The 18,994-nt window shown below is 47.1% G+C and overlaps 1 protein-coding gene across 1 annotated transcript in view; it reads left to right on the forward strand.

Moving 5' to 3' along the window:
• Nucleotides 1–18,994, forward strand: part of DPYSL5 (dihydropyrimidinase like 5) — a 49,679-nt gene that overhangs the window by 9,952 nt on the left and 20,733 nt on the right. Inside the window, exons 2-4 of the mRNA XM_028099628.2 lie at nt 15,134–15,292; nt 17,555–17,734; nt 18,554–18,622. Coding sequence (XP_027955429.1) covers nt 15,134–15,292; nt 17,555–17,734; nt 18,554–18,622 — 408 coding nt within the window. The remainder of the gene's footprint in view (nt 1–15,133; nt 15,293–17,554; nt 17,735–18,553; nt 18,623–18,994) is intronic.

Consider the following 18,994-nt stretch of genomic DNA (forward strand, 5'->3'; position numbering starts at 1 on the left):
ACAGGTAGGAATGTGTGTGGATGCCGAATCTTTTCCCTTGGTGGTTTTAGCCTCGTGATTCCTTCAAGTGATCAGTGCAGCCAAGCACATTTTTTCTCCTTCTGATCCTTTTTTATTTCTTATTAATTAAAAATTAGGAGCTATAATGATCCTTAGTGACTATACGAAGACAAAACTATGGGCCAACTATAATAAGAACTTTCTCACTGATCAGTTTTTCTCTGTCATACTCACACATGTTCATACACTTACACATTCTCGCACATGCTCAATCACAGACACAATTTTAGAGCTGGAAGTACCACTAAAGATTAATGAATCCAACCCCGATCCATAAATAACTTTCGTGTTTAGATTTGAACTCGCCACAGTATTCTCAATTAATATTTAGAAATAAAATTAGGGATGCCTGGGTGGCTCAATCAGTTAAGCGTCTGCCTTTGGTTCAGGTCGTGATCCTGGGGTCCTGGGATCGAGCCCCACATCCGGCTCCTGCTCAATGGGGAGTCTGCTTCTCCCTCTCCCACTCCCCCTGCTCCTTCTCTCTCTGACTCTCTCTCAAGTAAATAAAATCTTTTTAAAAAATTAAACAATATATGTTGGTGAACTTTATTTTGGGGAGGAGTATGAATAGAATGAAGAAGGTCATGATTAGGCAACCTAGGAAACCACCTTTTTTTGTTTTAATCCGTGTATTTTTTTTTCTCAACAGATTGATTAAGGTATAATTGACATACAATAAGTCACGCATTTTTAAAGCATATATTTTGAGGGGCACCTGGCTGGCTCAGTTGGTGGAGCATGCGACTCTTGATCTCAAGGTTGTGAGTTCGAGGCTCACGTTGGGTGTAGAGATTACTTAAAAAGATAAAATCTTAAAGTGTACAGTTTGATCCATTTTGAAATATGTATACACTGTGAAGCCATCACCATTAATATAATAAACATATTCATCACCCCCAAAAGTTTTTTTGTGTCCCTTGTCATCCTTCTCTGCCCCTGATAACCACTGATCTGTTTTCTGGTACAGTAGATTAGTTTGCATTTTCCAACATTTTTATATAAATGGAATAATCCAGTATGTATTTCTTTTTTGGCCCGGTTTCTTCCACTCAGCATTATTAAGTTTTTGGTTATTGTAGATAAAGCTACTAGGAACATTTAGGTACAAGTGTTTGTGCAGATGTATGCTTATTCCCCTTACGTAATTACCTAAGAGTGGAATGTCTAGGTCATATGGTAGGTGTATACCTTTACAATAAGACTTGAAAGCAGGTAGTGTAAGTCCTCCAGCTTTGTTAATCTTTTTTTTAAAAGATTTTATTTATTTACTTGGCCGGGGCCGGGGTGGGGGCAAGCGGTGGGGAGGGGCAAAGGGAGAAGAGAGAGAACATCTCAAGGCGACTCCGTGCCAAGGACGGAGCCTGACGCAGGGCTCCATCTCACAACCCTGAGATCAGGACCTGAGCCAAAATCAAGAGTTGAACGTTCAACCAAATGAGCCACCCAGGTCCCCCTGTTCTTTTTCAAAGTTGTTTTGTCTTTGGGAGCAAACTTTTTTTAATACAGGCTATAAGCTGCAAACTTAAGAGAACTGTAAACTGAGTGCATTAACCAAACACTTGATAAACATTCTCTGCCCTTAGCATGGTCCCTTTCTGCTAGCTAAAAGTTAAGACTTTTCTTTAAAATTTTCTCAAGTTATTTGGAGGGGGGGGGAAGCTATAAGTGTGTGTGTTTGTGTTTGTGTGTGTGTGTGTGTGTGTGTGTGTGTGTGTTAAAAGAAACTTTGTGGGGTGTTGGGGGTCCAGGGGAGGGCCTCGAGGATGTTGTCTTCCATGAAACTGGGCTGCACACTGATGTAGACATACTATCTTCACGTGATGTGTATCTTACTGAACAGTGAACTGTGAGGACGTCATGGGGGAGAGTCCAACCTGCCCCCTCTCTGCCTTACGACTAGTCAGTGGCGAATAGGGGTAGGCTGGGGCGTGTTGAGGGACCTAGAGGAGGATAAAGGTTTTGTGGACTGGAATTCTAACCACTGAGCCATTGCCACCCTCTCCTGGTTCCTCTGTCAGGTTTCCATTCTCTTTGGTATCCCTTGTTATCACCAGGCTTGGGCTGTGGCTGGGTCAGTGCCCTGCGTCACTTGCCAGGCTTAAGATACTCTAGAACTCTAGAACTCATGTTTGGGAGAGCATACTAGCTCTGAATCTCTATGCCCTAGGCATAGTAGCCCATCAAAGAGTATATTTTTCCTGCTGTGTGGAAAATACAGGGTTCAGAATGGAGCATATTGAGCCTCTGATGGGCTCTGGGATCCCAGGCCCCCAGGTGGCTCCTGGTGGCACAGTGGCTCTGCACAGGACCCGCAGATGAGCTTCTGTCCCCTGCCTCCTACAAGAGCGGTGTGTGGAGCTGTCCAGGCCCATTTGTCAGAGCACCTATATATCCATTATTCACTAATTTTGATCTTTAAAGCCCCCCCTCGGACAGGTCTTATTATTATCTTATTATCTTTTCTTTTTCCAGGTGGGGAAACAGTCTCAGAAAGTGAAATATTTGCCATGCTAATAAGTGCAGGGACAGGTCTGCTTGCCTCCCAGCCTTGCCTCCAGCCCCATTCCTGGGCGCCTTGTATCCAGGAAGGCCCCCAGGGCCACCTCCCTCGGCAGTTTGATGATATTGTTGTCACTTAGCTTTGGGACAAACACGCGGACTCGCCAACATCAGGGTAGACTGGGGCAGGAGAGCAAGTTGGGTTATATGTGGTTTATTTCTGGATGGTTGATAAATCCCTCTTCTCTGGCATCCGTGGGCAACCTGGGCTTTTAATAAAGATGGTCGTGGCCTGCTTGCCTGTTAACTTTCCCGCTTTGGGATTAGAAGGGGCTTTGCTAAGGAGAAGGATGACAAAGGGCCCCTCTGTCCGGCTCTATTTTAGAATGGTTTCCCCAGGCCCCTTGGCTTCTTAGAAGCTGGCAGCCACTTTCTCTCCGCCACATAACTCCCTTTGAGGATCATCTCCAGTCTCCATGGCAACTGCATGTCAGGAGACAGCCTGCTCTGTACTGTGGCTTTGTATTAAACACAATGAATTTAAATTGGATGCTCGGCAGTGAAGATAATCATCCTGGGTTAGAGAGAAGCCTGGAGCTCCTCATTTCATAATTTTGGATGTTGGCACAATTCTCATATTTAGCCCTGTAATTCAAGCTCTAGCCACACCTACCCCTCTGTTTCTAAACTGCAGTTAGGTCCAATTTCACTTGGGCTTTTCTCCGTCGTGTCACAGAGGAATCTTGGAAACAGGGAGCCCTTCAGTCAGGCCAGGACTATCCTGAGCTCTAGAAGGGGCAGCATGTACTATAAAGGAAACGTGGGGGCTCTAGAAGCAGATGGACCCTCATTCAGTCTGGCTGTGCGATTTCCTCTGAGTCCATTTTCTTATCTATCAAAGGAGAAGAGTAACCTCTACCCTATAGAATCATATTTTTAAAAAAATTTAATGTGCTAAAATAGAACATAACATTTACCATTTTAGCCATTTTTAAGTGTACAGGTCAGTAACATTAAGTACATACACAATGTTGTCGCTGCAGTAATCCATCTCCAGGGGCGGGCGCCGGGGTGACTCAGTCGGTTAAGCGTCTGCCTTCAGCTCAGGTCATGATCCCGGGGTCCTAGGATTGAGTCCCGCATCCTAGGATTGAGTCCTGCGTCAGGCTCTATACTCAGCCAGAAGTCTGCTTCTCCCTCTCCCTATGCCCCTCCGCCTGCCCATTCTCTGCTCTCTCTCAAATAAAATCTTTAAAAAAAATCCATCTCCAGAATTTTTTCATTTAACTAGCTGAAACTCAGTACCCATTAAATATGACTTCCACATTCCTGCCCCCAGCCCCAGGCAACCACCATTCCACTTTTTGTCACTGTGAACTTGACTACCCTAGGTACCTCATCTATGTGGATTCTTACAGTATTTGTGCATTTGTGACTGCCTTATTTCATTGAGCATAATGTTCTCAAGTTTCAACTACATTGTAACATGGGTCAGAATTTCCTTCATTTTTAAGGCTGGATAACATTCATATATACCACAATGTGTTTATCTATCCATGCGACACCGGACCCTTGGGTTGCTTCCACCTTTTTGCTGTTAGGAATAATGCTGCTATGGACACATATATCTGTTTGAATCCTTGCTCTCAATCACAGACAGACTCATTTTGAGGATCAAACAGGATAAGAAATGTTAAGAACACTGCACGCAGGGATGCCAGGGTGGCTCAGTCGTTAAGCGTCTGCCTTCGGCTCAGGTCATGATCCCAGGGTCCTGGGATCAAGCCCCGCATCGGGCTCCCTGCTCGGCAGGAAGCCTGCTTCTCCCTCTCCTGCTCCCCCTGCTTGTGTTCCCTCTCTCGTTGTGTCTCTCTCTGTCAAATAAAAATAAATAAAATCTTAAAAAAAAAAAGAAAGAAAACTGCATGTAGTAGGCCATCCGTCAGTGTAAACCCCTCTCCTGAAAGTGCGTGCAGCCCCGGGGGTTAACTGCCACAGCGACCTGCTGTCTTCAGTGTCAGTAATGTCACTTTCTCCGGAGCAAGCTGCTTCTCTATCCCTGCAACACGCCCATCTGCCATGCCTGGAAATTAACACAATTCATTCCAGGGTTTAGAGGAAATGTCTTAACCGTGAAAATGTGCATCATCTCATGCATGCTTTAACATTCCCCCTCCAGTTGGTATTCATATATTCCTCTTTCCAGAAGCGAGAGAATGTTAGGGCTGATGTATATACTTCCTTATCAGTTGTCTATTTTAAGTATTCCCTCTAGGAGCTCTGAAGCAGGGTGAGATCACCCCAGGCTCTGAGGTTCTGGGCTTAGTTACAATTTCATAGGTATCAGATGTGTTCTGAGCTTACAAAAGAGAATGGGATTTGGAGTAAAAATATCTAGCCCCCAGTCTTGGCCCAGCTCTAAGACACCGAGGTAGGCAAATGGCTGTCCCACGTGGTGGTCGTGGTTGATGAGGGGAGGACTCTGCTGTGCGGCTGACCCACTCCTGGAGCACTCCGTGCATCGAGGGAGAGAGGGACCGGGTCCTTGGGCTGGGGCACAGCCCTCCAGGAGATTCTCTCTGGGTCTAGTTTCATCCAAAACCCCTGGAGTAGGGGTGACTCTCTGCAGCCTTGGGCGCCTCCAGGGATGAGAATCCTAGAGCTCAGGAACCATCATCCTTCCGTGCGGGGTCCTCTGAAATCAGCGGTTCTGCCGCCAGCACTGCCGAGTGAGCAGCCCCCCAAGAGAATCGGCTAGCACCCCTTTGTACTTAGGAATTTGAGACAGAAGGGAAGGAGGAGGAGAGCTCTTGCCAGCCTCCCGACCTGGGCGTGACCCGGCTGCTCCGAGCAGCAGGGCCCAGGGCCGGCGGGCTGATGGGAGGAGGGGAGATGAGGATTTGGCACGGAGTCTCAGACCTTTCTCTGCCTTCTCTGCAGTGCTGCTGCTGGGGGTGGTGTGTGCGCCCAGAGTGTACCTGTTGAGCAGGCACCAGACAGGCTGACGTCAGGGCTTCCGGAGCAGATGCGTTTGTTCACTGTCCCTGAGACCCCAAAACTGCCCTGGTTTGTTCACTCCTGGGGAGCGGGTGCTTAGGCCTCCCGGGGCGGGGCGGGGGGGGGGCAACTTAACCTCTAGGGCAGATCCCCTCTTCTTGAAGCTGTTGAGCCAGGGAGTTTCGTGCCTTGGTAGGAGGGTTTGCTCGGCTTCCATAACCCCATGCCAGCCTGGTCTAACTCCTGCCTCTTGGCTCTTCTTCCCAGTGTTCCTCCTGCTCTTACCTCCATCTTAATCCTCTCCCATGTGCTGCCTCTCAGAGCCCTATCCCACATCACCTCCTCTGACTCACCTTGTCCCCCTGGGTGACCTGTTAGTGATGACTAACTGTTACATCTACAGCCTGGACACCCCTGTGTGCCTCCCCAAACGCAGCACGTCCACCACAACCCTGCTCCGCTCCCAGGGATCCCACCTTCCAGGAATGGCACCCCCATCCTCTCAAGCTGGAGCTCACTTGCCGAAGACCACAGGACTCAGCGATACTGCCAGAAGTCGGATCCAGGTCTGCCAAGGCTCCAGAGTTTGGGCTTCTCTCACCAGAGAGCCCGCCTCCAGACACTGCTAACAAGCATAAAAATGCAAATGTCACCCTAAGCCCCAACCAAACTCTGGGCCAGCCCTGAGATGCCTCCCCCTTTATTGCTGTGTTGGATCTCTGCCCGGACCCTTTTGTGGGCCAGCCCTGCCCCACCCCCACCCCCGGGCTCCCCACTCCTTCAGCTCTCCCGGGCTGCTTCCTCTGCCCCTGCTGCTGGCTTCCCTGGCCCCTCACGATGGCATGTTGATTCCAGCCCTCTCTAGTTGATTCTGCATGCAAGTCCCGTAGGAGTGTTGGCTCAGCGCCACACTCCTCTAGTTTTTCCAAACCTTGCCCCTGGGAATTTGACGCCATTTCCTGTTTTGCTAAGAGGTCTGGGACCAAGGGTCCGGACACCCTCTGATCATCTCCTCCTTTCTCGATTTCCTACCACTCTTGAGTGGATAGGAAGAGGGGTCCCTCCCAGCCTAATAGATATGAGGATCAACCCTCATTTTCCTCATCGGAGCAATGGGGACAGTACATTACTGTCTTTCACAGGGTCATTGTGAGAGTTAAAGGGACACATAACATGTGCTCAGGGGGTGTTGGTTATCATTAGGGATGTTCATCTCCACTTGGATGTCCCTCAGTGGGCTCTATCTTAAGATGAACAAAAACTCCGTTCCCTCTCCTCATACTGTTTTTTCAGCCACACAAGCATGAAACCTCCCTCATCATTTACATCACCTCCCCTTCTAGCATCAAACCTGGCTGTTACCGCTTCTTCCGAGAAACAGCTTTCACATTTGTCCCTTCCATCCCCGGCCCCAGATTCAGGGCCACGACACTGCAGTGGGCACTCCAGGGCCAGAGTATCAGCAGTCAGACTTCATCTTCTTCCCCTGCCCCGCAGCCTGCGGTGACTACAGACTTGTCCGGGGCGGGGGGTGTGGCAGCGTCCTCCTATAAACCCCACACTCCCTCACCGCCCTCAGGACCACCACCTCCTCAGCACACAAGTTGCTAAACTTTGCTGACCCGATGGAATCCAGGTTCAGCAGGGTCCTCACAGTCTGGTCCTAACTAGACCTGCCTCGGCCCAAACCAAACGGGTCTACTGTCTGTCCTCTGGCTGCGCCCCTGACTTTGCCCACATTATCATGCCCACCTTCCAGCTCTTAGCCTGCCTGTCCAGTATATTCTTGCCTTCCTTTGGCCTTTTGCACTTGATGCTGCCACCAAAAAAAATATTACTTTTTTTTTTTTTTAAGATTTTATTTATTTATTTGAGAGAAAGCATGAGCAGCGGGAGGGGCGGAAGGAGGGAGAGGGAAAAGCAGACTCCCCGCTGAGCAGGAAGCTCGCCCAGGACCCCAGGATCATGACCTGAGCTGAAAACAGACTGACTGAGCCACCCAGGCGCCCCAAGAGGAATGTTACTTTTGAGGCCTTGTACTCTCACAGTACTTCGAAATCATCTCTACTACAAATGAACCTTTTTCTTGTCCTGTTTGCCAACCACATTTCTTGCTTACATTTCTTGCTTCTTCTGGAGCATCTGATACGTGTCCTAGAGGGCACGTAGTGTATGTACTAATGCTACCTACAAATTATATACTTATTGGCCATAAACACTACTATTTATTGGGCTCCTACTATGTGCAGGCACTGTGCGAAGTGTTTTACATGCATTTTCTCATCTAATAAGAGTAACCCCATGGGTATATATTATCTTCATTTCACAAATGAGGATATGGAGCTCAGAGATTAAACAACTTGCCCAAGTTCTTACAAGTAAGTGATGGAGCTAGGATTTAAACCTGGATCTGCCTGCCTTAAAGTCCGATTCTTGTCACTATACTGTTTTGCCTCTTAATATGCCTGTACATGGCAACCAGGGTAAGTGTGGGGAAAATGTCCTTTTCCCAAAATATACTGTGGATCGAAGGTTGCCTGTTTCCTCTGCAGAAAATTCAAAGAATGAAATGTGAGTTTTAGATAGGGTAATGCTTAAAGTAAGAGCATTGCAAGGTCAGACATGGGACCAGGCTTCCCCGGATGGTGTGGTAGAGGCTGTGGACACAGAAGGCAGGAGTGGAAAGTGAAAGGACGTTTGGGAGTGCAATTAATTGCAAATGTACAATTTAGAGAAAACCAGTCAGCTGCAGGATGAGCTCCACAGGCTGTAAATTATGGGTCAAGAGAAGGCTTGAGAGCTGTCTGCAGCCACAGGGACAGAAAGGGTAGCCCCAGGGAACTGATCACACATCAATCGGATGCCCTGCAGAAGAGCTAGGGGGTTTTTTGGTTTTGGTTTTGTTTTTTCAGAGAAAAGAGGCGTTTGATAGAAAGGGGTGGGGGCAACTGCAAAAGAGACTAGAGCAGTGGTCAGTACTCTGGAGGCCTGGAAGGGAATTGTCAGAGAAAGAGTCGATGTCCCGAGCCCCCCAGTGTGAGCTGGCTGAGTTGGTGAAGCTCAGTGTAAACCTGTAAGAGCCGGATCACCCTCGATCAGGCAAGTGTAGCTAATAAAAATGTGGTACTCCTTGTTCAAAAATTATGAAGAATTTTAAGATGATGACAGCAAAACATAAAATATCAAGCAGAGAGCCCCTCTTCATGCAAGGCACGGTGGGACCCCTCAGGCCATGAAAGATACGGACTGAGTGCCAGGCATGGTTCTAAGCACCATGCATCTGTCATCTCCCTTGATGAAATGCTCAGGTCCTTCTTTTGGAGAGCTTCTCAAGTCCGAAGACATGGTGGTGCTTAAGTGCTGGCTTTCCAGAGGGCCCATAAGCAGCTGACAGATCCCTGATGGTGAAGGAAGTTACTCAAAGCAAGAGAGAAACCACCGAGCTAGTGATTTTTTTCTCTTGTACTTTGGGAGATTGTGAATAAAAGATAGAAGATCATTTTAATGTGCAAAGGAAAAGAACTGGTTCAGCACTTCCAAGAGAGACAGATCTAGCTGAACCAATGCTGCCTTTTTCAGTTGCTTCAGTAGATGTAGAAATGTTTGCAACACGTTCACTAGTCAATAAAATATATCCAAATACTTACTTGACTCTCCATGCTGGAGCAGTCCCTCTTTAAAGACTGAGTTGCCCTTGGGGCGCCTGGGTGGCTCAGTTGGTTGGGCAACTGCCTTCGGCTCAGGTCATGATCCTAGAGTCCCGGGATCGAGTCCCGCATCGGGCTCCCTGCTCAGCGGGGAGTCTGCTTCTCCCTCTGCCCCTCCCCCCTCTCATGTGCTCTCTCTCTCTCATTCTCTCTCTCAGATAAATAAATAAAATCTGTATCCCTTAAAAAAAGAAAAAAGACGGAGTTGCCCTTGATCTATAGGTCTAGGCAAAAGCAGATCCTGCTTTTCTGATTCCAGTCACCTCCCCGAAAACAAACCCCCTTTTCTTTTTTTTTTTAAGATTTTATTTATTTATTTGAGAGAGAGAGAATGAGAGATAGAGAGCACAAGAGGGAAGAGGGTCAGAGGGAGAAGCGGACTCCCCACTGAGCAGGGAGCCTGATGCAGGACTCGATCCCGGGACTCCAGGATCATGACCTGAGCCGAAGGCAGTCGCCCAACCAACTGAGCCACCCAGGCGCCCAAACCCCCTTTTCTATAAGATGTATAGAGCATTCTATACACTCCAGGAAGCCCCTCCCCCTTCCGCAGTGAAAAACCCCACGGATTAGCTCTGGCCCAACTGCCTTCTCAACAGCAGAGCACAGTTTGTGCCTTGACCTATAGGTTCAGCCTTGGAACAAGCTTCTTCTTTGGGAGAAGGGTTGCAGGGCAGGAAGTGGTGTGGAATTGGAAGATAAAAATCTGATGAACTTCTGAAGCATATAGGCGAGCTTTCTATCAGGTTTGAGTTTCAGTACAAGTTCTGGCCAAGTGTGCGCCTGGAAAGTGGGTCATAAAATGGATTACCATTAAGTATATTGGGTTTTATTGGGAAACAAATGGAGGGGATCATTACTGAACATCAAGTAATTCCAGATTTACCCAGCAGAATATCACAAATGTCAAAAACAAATAACAGTAACCGTTTGAAATACTCGTTATGTTTCATCTCCTGCCAAATGTGTATCATGATGCTGTGCCTGTTGGTTAAACAAATGGTCCCAATATCCATATTAACTTAATAGTGAGAGATGTGAAGTCCCACATTCACAATAAAAACAAATGCCACATACTCAGTGGGGGTGCTTGGCTGGACAGCAGTTTACGTAAAAACTTAAGGACCTGTGTTGGTAAATGGGCAGTTGTGGTAAGCCACGAGGCTCCGGGAGACCCCGGTAAGTTGGCTGTTCCCTCGGCCAGGACGGTATAATTGGAAGTGCGCGTGCGCCGCGAAGCTACACATCCGCTTCCTGGTATCGTATACCCTCAACGTGGGGACTGTTCATGTGTGAGCGGGAATACTCCCGCACCGTGTGTGGTGGTAAACATCCATGAACTCGGAATTGAATATCTACGTGGAGAAGTATTCATACAATTAATTAAAGTGAATGAAATAGATCTTAAAGATGTTGAGTTTTGGGGCGCCTGCGTGGCTCAGTCGTTAGGCGTCTGCCTTCGGCTCAGGTCATGGTCCCAGGCTCCTGGGATTGAGCCCCGCATCCGGCTCTCAGCTCAGTGGGAAGCCTGCTTCTCCCTCTCCCACTCCCCCTGCTTGTGTTCCCTCTCTCGCTCTCTTTCTATCAGATAAATAAAATCTTAAAAAAAAAAAAGATGAGTTTTTTTAAAAAGCAAGCTGCAAAAAAGTATGGACAATCCAATACCATTTGTGTAAATTTTTTAAATTCGCAAAACAAACATAGTCAAAGCATAAAAACATAGATGGGAGCAATTCATATCAACCTCAGGGGAGAGGGAGGGAGAACAAGATGGAGGGCTTTGGTTGGATTGCTTGTATTCCATTTTTTTTAATGTTTTTTAAAAAACAGCAGAAAGTGTTAAATCTGTTATGTTTGACTAGTGGGCTCATGCCTATGTGTTGTATTATTTTCTATACTTTTACTGTATGTTTGAATTGTTTCATAACTTTAAAAGAAGGTATTTTGAACACATAAGCATGGTTAACTAAATTTTTTTAAGGATTTATTTATTTATTTGAGAGAGAGAGAGAGTACAAGCACGTGGGGTGGAGGGAGCGGGGAGGGGCAGCGGGAGAAGAGAGAGAATCTCAAGCAGACTCCCTGCTAAGCAGGAAGCCCGATGGGGCTTGATCCCAGGACCCTGAGATCATGACCTGAGCTGAAACCAAGAGTCAGACGCCTAACCGACTGAGCCACCCAGGCGCCTCACATGGTTAACTAAATGTTAAATATTTAGCTTCCTCTAAATTTATGTTTAAAAAGGATATTATAAATAAAGTCATATAGTCTATTAAATAGATTTCAGAAAACTAGAAAAAAATAAATAACTCAGACTCTCATCACTCAAAACAGCCCTTGTTAATGTTTTGGTCTATTTCCTCCCATGTTTTCCCTTGTGTGGGTGCTTGTGTGTTTAAACATACTTCTCAGCATCTTGGGTACACATATTGAATTCTGCCTTTTTTGCTCATTATAGTATCACCCTTTTTCCATGTTATGACTTAGACTCCATGAACATCATTTCTGTTGACTTCCATTAAACATCGTCCACAGCTTGCTCAACCAACACCATTTTTGCATAAAACCAGGAACGTTCAGCAGTCACACAGCCCCGTGTTTGTAAACATAATCCCTTTGAAAGCCTCAGGAACAGGATTGGGTCATGCTCTCTGTTGATTTCTACAAGGCTGTTTTGTGTGGGATGACAGTAAAAAGGTCTGTCACATCTGTGATATCACACTCCCAGGAAGACAGAGCTTGTCGGCATTCATCCCGTGGGTTGGAACTGTACATATTTTCAAAGCCAGCTCTGTATATCTTGCCTGACAGGAAACAAGTGCTCGTACATCCTTGTACATCCAGCATCTGGTCTGGATTCCTGAGCCTGCAGCTGGGGGAGTATTTGCTGATCCTGTTAAACTCTTGTTTTGAGGCCAGAGGTTATAGCAGAAATAATTATTCCAGATATTTATGTGCCCCTTCCTGGCTTGCAGATGCTCTCACATCCATTGCCACTGGATCATCTCTGGGCCCCCAGGAGGTGAGGTGCAGAGTGGGCACCCAGCTGGCCCTGGATTCCAGCCAGTAAGTGGGAAAGTCAGCACCACCGTCCTGGGACACCTACCAGAACTCTTCAGTTACTGTCCTTAGACTCAGGCAAGAGGGGCCATGTCTGCCCAGAGCCCATTGTCCTCTTCTAGACTCAGGATCCCTGGAATTCCGTAACAAGTGGTCCTGGGCACTTCCAGGACCTATGAAAGCTTGAATCCGTCCTCTTGGGGGCCAGACTACCAGTGTGTGCACGCCTGGGTCCAAGGGCAGCATTTTGCAGGTAGTGAGCAGATCTTAGACCCGCAGGCTGCAGGATGAACCCCAGGGTCAGGGGTGTGAGCTGGAGGCAGGTGCAAAGGCTGAAGGCCAACATCCCCTGCAATGTAGCTCAGAGCTACAAGGACTCCCAAGAGCTCTAAATTCAGGCCTGGCCTTCTCAGCCATACATTTGTCAGAGTAGTAGGAGGATAGAATGTATTCTGTGTAACAGCTTGATCTGTAACTTTTAACTATTTAGAGATTCACCACATGGACTCCTTTTCTACTCTTGCTCTGGGATCCACAGATCTTAAGAAAAGTCTTGGCTCTCTTATCATACTGTGCTGTTTCCAGGTCCCCCTTTTTCTATCCAAGGCCACACACATACTGAGGGGAGCGCAAAGGAAAGCCATCTAGAACCAATAAAACAAGTGTATAAAATAAATAAAACAATTTAGTGTATAATTCCCAATATCCGACACACCCCATGTCCACGTGTAAAGGCAAGAAATGCATTTCAGGGCAGAAGAGAGTACAACCACCTGCTGCAAGGATGAATCAGCCTGGCAGATCCAGCCAGATCACAAATAGAAGCCAACTAGTAAAGCTAAATCTGCTGCTCCTCCCCTTCCCTCATTTCCCTGCCACCTCACCCCCATCCCGGTTCCCCCTTTGTGTACCGCAGAACTACCGCCCTCTGTTGGTTGTTTTAAGCCATCCAAGAAGTGGGATCCCTGACATCTTTTTTTTTTTTTAAAGATTTTATTTATTTATTCATGAGAGACAGAGAGAGAGAGAGGCAGAGGGAGAAGCAGGCTCCCAAGGAGCAGGGAGCCCGATGCGGGACTCGATCCCAGGACCCCGGGACCACGACCTGAGCCGAAGGCAGACGCTCAACCATCTGAGCCACCCAGGCGCCCGGGATCCCTGACATCTTGACAACATGGAGAGTTTTCTCCCTGGCCAAGTCAGGGTCAGCGTGGAAAATCTGTGTTGCAAGAGTTTTCATTTTAATTGTTGTTTGGCCACTGAACTGAATTTTTTCTCAGCTCCCCATTCCCCAGCAATATTTCCGATTTGTGATCAAGGATTTGACTAGAGAAGCATGAAATCATTAAGACAATTTCATTGTCCTGTTTTTCTCCCCTACAGAAATGGAGATAAACAGCCAAAGTCTGGATAATTAAACACACATTAGGACAGACTTCACTCCATCCATTTTATTCGAGATGTTTCACTTGACTTCCCCAACTATCCAGCAAGGAAGCTAATTTAGGTAAAGCTTAGAGAGGTTAAGTAACTATTATAGTAGCTATTATAGGTAAAGCATCTCAGACAGGTTAAGTAATGTGGCTGAGGTTATCCAGCTGGGAGGTGGTGAGTGGGACTCAAATTTTGGCCCAAGTTGAAGGACAGGTTTTGTCCAAACTTTTACTCATTGGAAAAAGAGAGTCAGCTTCTATCAGAGCACTCACAGAGTAGTGGAGACCTCTCTTAATTATTCTATTTTGATGAAGTTTTGTTTGGGAACAACACATTAGCCTGGAACAGCCTTTGGTCAATGCTAGTTCTGGAAGCTTGTGCAGGTCACCCAAACAAACTGGTTTTAAAAAAAGTATGTGTGGGGGAGGTGGATCTTTAATACAGATTTGGTAATTATTCCTGGAGGTATGCTGCTTTTTTTTTTAATTACAAGTGAGGCTTTTTAAAGATTTCTCTTCAAGTTGGTATCTTGTCTAGATTGTGAATAGGATAATTTTTCATTGATAAATCATACAGGGACCTAAAAAGTGCTCTATCTCAAACAAGATAAATGGAAATGAACTAAATGTGCTTGGAAAAACTGACAAAAACCCCCATGTGGAAGGTGCATGTGAAAACTTTGAATAAAATTGTTTCATGAAGGGGCGCCTGGGTGGCTCAGTCAGTTAAGCGTCTTCTGCCTTCAGCTCAGGTCATGATCCCAGAGTCCTGAGAGTCCTGGAATCGAGCACCGCATCGGGCTCCCTGCTCAGTGGGGAGCCTGCTTCTCCCTCTGCCCCTCCCCGAAGCTTGTGCTCTCTATCAAATAAATAAAAAATATTTTAAATAAATAATAAAATTGTTTCATGAAATAGGAGAGAATAAAACAAAATGATATATCCAAATTAACATTTGCTTCGTTAGGATTTAAATACGTCCGGGTGACTAAATAAATATTATAAATAGACACATTACATTAAGCATTGGTTGTGTCATCTATATAGTCCAGTTGGCCAGAATCGTTGGGGGTGGGGGCAGTCTGCTCTTTGGGAAGGAGAGGCTGGCCTCAGGCTCTGGTAACACACAAAGTGGTTTTTCCAAAGCACCGAGCCACACCCCGAGACGAGGAAGAAGCAGGTTTGTGTGCTGGATCCACAGTGGGGGTGAAGGTTACACACTGGGTCCTGCATGTCCAGCTCCTTACAGTTTCCCAAGCGTTGCTGCACTGGGGACTCTTGCTTGATAGGGTCTGTAGTTGGACCCCGTGTCTCCCTGCATCGGTGACTCCCGTGTGGGAAGGGATGTGACAAGACTGCTCTTCCTGTCCCCTGCAGGCGGCGCTAGTTGGAGGAACCACCATGGTCATCGGCCATGTCCTGCCCGATAAGGAGACCTCCCTGGTTGACGCCTACGAGAAGTGCCGGGGTCTGGCCGACCCCAAGGTCTGCTGTGACTACGCCCTGCACGTGGGGATCACCTGGTGGGCACCCAAGGTAACAGTGCTGGCCGGAATCCCAAAAGAAGAATGAATGCTCTCTGAGGCAGAAGGGCAGTCTGGTCGGAGTCGGCTAGGGTGGGGTGCTCTCCCATAGGTGTGGGGACCCTCCACTATCCTAGCCCCCCCAAAATGCCAAAAGAAAAAAAAACACAGATTCCACAAGGGGGTGAGAAGACTTGTTCTTAATTTAAAGGGCCAGTTTTCCATCAGACACAGAAGGCCTAAGAGAGAGGTGTAGGGAGCTCTGAATCCTTGCTCAGCCCACAGCAGCATCTCTCGATGGCAGCGACACGTAAGGGAGCTGCTGCTGAGTAGTGGGCAAGAGTCAGGCTGCAAGGGTCGTGTCGTTTTCGTGCTGGAAGGGACAGCATGGCCCTGAGGGCTCAGAACAGAACAGAGGGTGCTATCCTGGCTCAGTGCTGCCCGAAACAAATGGACAGGGCCCCTTCTTCCCTCTGGGGGCCCAGCCCCCACTCTGAGAGCCCGGAGGCTGCTCCTGGCACATGGCTGAGGCTGCCTCCCACGGAGCCATTTCTCACTTCAACCTCTGTGGCCTTCACGGCTGGCTTTCCTGTCCTCCCACTGCCCCAGGCCCCAGGGCCACGCCCCGGATTCCCACCTCCTTGCTCTTCCTAAAAACAGATAGGCGTTTAGATTTTGCCTCATTTCTGGAGTTTTACTGCTTATTACCCCAGGGAAGCAGGCTGGGTGTTCGTTCTTTCCTCAATTCTGTATTAATCACCGTGTGCCGGTACTTGTGCGGGTGCCCTAGAATCATAAAAAGAAACAAGCATTGGGGCGCCAGGCTGGCTCCGTCGGTAGAGCATGCGGCTCTTGATCTCAAGGCCGTGAATTCAAACTCCACATTGGTCATGGAGTCTACTTTAAAAAAACAAAACAAAACAACAAGCATTAAGACATTTTACAAAATCCTTCAGCTGTGGAGCCTGTCCTAAAGGGCCTGACTGCCTTCTCAGATGGTAATTAAAAGCCTCGTGTACTTCTGCCCTTGGGTTTTAGCTGTGAGTGTGGGGCTCACCCAGTCTCCTCCGTTATTTCCGACCTGGTCCTTAGGAAAGGCCTCAGAGGCCCCCAAGCCTCACACCACGAAGACCTCCCTCCTGGTATAAGGAAAAGGCGCAGACCACCCTGAATGTCAACCAGCCCCTACCACAAGTGGGGTTTTGTTTATTTGGACACCCTCCTGGGTGGACAACACTACCCCAAGCTTCTCTATTCCCTCCCCCTCGAGTTGGCCTGGAATAGAGTGTCCATTCCGATTCTCAGTCACACTGAGGCCCGGCCAGCCATCCCTAGGTCCCCGGAGGTTGTAGGGACTTCCATGCCTCTAGAATTTCAAATTCTTTTTTGTTATTATCAAAAAAATTTTTTCTAACTATAGATTTTAAAAATAGGAAAGAAACCCATCATCTGGTCACCCCCCAACACAACGACTATTGTTTTAGCTTATTTCCTTCCAGTCTTTTTTTCACAGGTGCTTTTTACATAGTAACTCTTTCGCTTAAGCCCGAGCATTTTTTATTTGGCTGCATGGTCTTCATGGAGATAAACTTCAAGCTGTTTTCCTATTGTCAGACCAATGTTGCTTCCCTTTTCTCATCCCAGTTTCCAATTTACATCCTAATAATGTTGGGATGAATCTTCTTACTCACATAGCTTTATTCATATTCCTAAATTCGATTTTTCCCAGGGTCTCAGGATTTTTTTTTTTTCTTTAGATTTTATTTTTAGGTAATCTTCATGCCCAACCTGGGGCTCAAACCCACAACCCCAAGATCAAGAGTTGCATGCTCCACTGACTGAGCCAGCCAGGCGCCCCCAGTCTCTGGATTTTTAGCATTATTGTGCCTTCTTTGTAACGCCACTTCCATTATGGGGGCAGGGGGCACAAGCCGTGGGAGTAAAAGCTGTTAGTGCATTCACCAAGAAGGCTGACTTGGAGTCAGAAACACAGGACAAGCCTCTGGGATAGCAGAAACGTGCCTGGACAGTAACAATATAGGCTATATTTGTGTCACGCTTGACGCTTGACGACTTACCAAGTAGTTCTGCATCGTTTGCTCATGTAACCATACAGCTACCTGTGGGAGGAAAATGAGATACTGCGAGGTGGCGGGTGGTCATACAGTCACTCTGCCGACTGGCCCACATCCCCACCATCCTGAGCCAGCATCCGCCAGCCCGCCTCTTGAACATCTGTACTCACGAGGCATTGCCTTTGCATTTTGCTCTCCAGGTGAAAGCAGAAATGGAGACACTGGTAAGGGAGAAGGGTGTCAACTCGTTCCAGATGTTCATGACCTACAAAGACTTGTGCATGCTCCGGGACAGTGAGCTTTACCAAGTGTTGCACGCTTGCAAGGACATTGGAGCGATCCCCCGAGTCCATGCTGAGAATGGGGAGCTCGTGGCCGAGGCAAGGCAATAGAGAATATTGGGAAGGGGGGAGGCTGGGGCGCCAATACAAACAGTTCTCAGGGGGACTCCTGACCACCCCCATCACCCATCCCACAATTTCGTTCAGAGAAAATAAGTTATGAAAGAAAGTGTGAGATGTTGACACCCCAGGTGACAAATCTTAGTCAGAAAATCCAAACTTTTCTACTGTCTATGAAACAAAAATCTCTTTACAGTCCAGAATGGTGTCTGAGTCTTAGATAATGATGTCTTAGTTCTAATGATAGGATATTTAAATTCCATTATGGCAAAAGAATTTGGAGCACCTCTAAGAAATATTTTTAATGAGATTTGACATCAGAATAAATCAGAGTCAGCTCTCTGCTTTCCTGTTGCCCCCCTGCCCCCCAAAAAAAGCTGAGATATTATTAGCGATCTCCTCACTGGTAGATGAGCCCCTTTTTACTCCTGGAAATTAAATAGGATACTTGGGTTAATCTAGGTGTTGCTGGAAGCTAGAGATTTGACTAGACTTTCAGTGGGGGCAATTCTGAGTTTCAGACCGATTATCTTGGATGTCCCAAGCCTGTGGGCTAATTACAGAACTGTAATTTTAAGAGGAAAAAATATGTTCAATCCTTATGAAGTGAAACTCAAGAGAGACTTACTGCAAGGGAGCCCTTACTAGATTCTGCCTTCTTTGGAAGATGAATACTACAGAAGTAAGAAAAGTAGGAAGCCTATTGGAATGGGCTACGTCCAGCATATTTTAGTGTCCCTGGGGTTTCTGATTTTCTTGTATCTATATGGTTCTCTCAGTTTTCTGTCTTCTATTCAGGGTGCCAAGGAGGCGCTAGATTTGGGTATCACAGGCCCAGAAGGAATCGAGATCAGCCGCCCAGAGGAGGTGAGGAAAACTTTCTGTGCCTCTTGTCAGCCTCTTTCCTATGGATTCATAGACTCTTTAGGATAGAAGAGACATCAGTAAATATAAGTTGTGTATTATCGCTTTCTCCATGGGTGAAATTCTCATCTGAAGCTTTTCAGAGAACACCCTCCTCCCTGCTGAGGTTGACATGGCCTTGAGCTTCCTTGGGAAAGACTATTTGGGGGAAACCAGACCCACCCAATTTGATTCTGATTTCAGGGATCCGAGGGAGACAACGTGAGCACAGAGGGAATTGCTTTCCCCAAAATTGAATGGGGGGCGGGGGGTTGAGGGGGGAGACAGAGTGAAAGGGCCTTTCAGGTGTTAGAAGAAATTCTAGACTATAAGGCA

Source organism: Eumetopias jubatus, unplaced genomic scaffold (assembly GCF_037043125.1).
Source record: "Eumetopias jubatus isolate StellerSeaLion01/CBP00866 unplaced genomic scaffold, mEumJub1_p1.0 scaffold_9, whole genome shotgun sequence".
Lineage (NCBI taxonomy): Eukaryota > Metazoa > Chordata > Mammalia > Carnivora > Otariidae > Eumetopias > Eumetopias jubatus.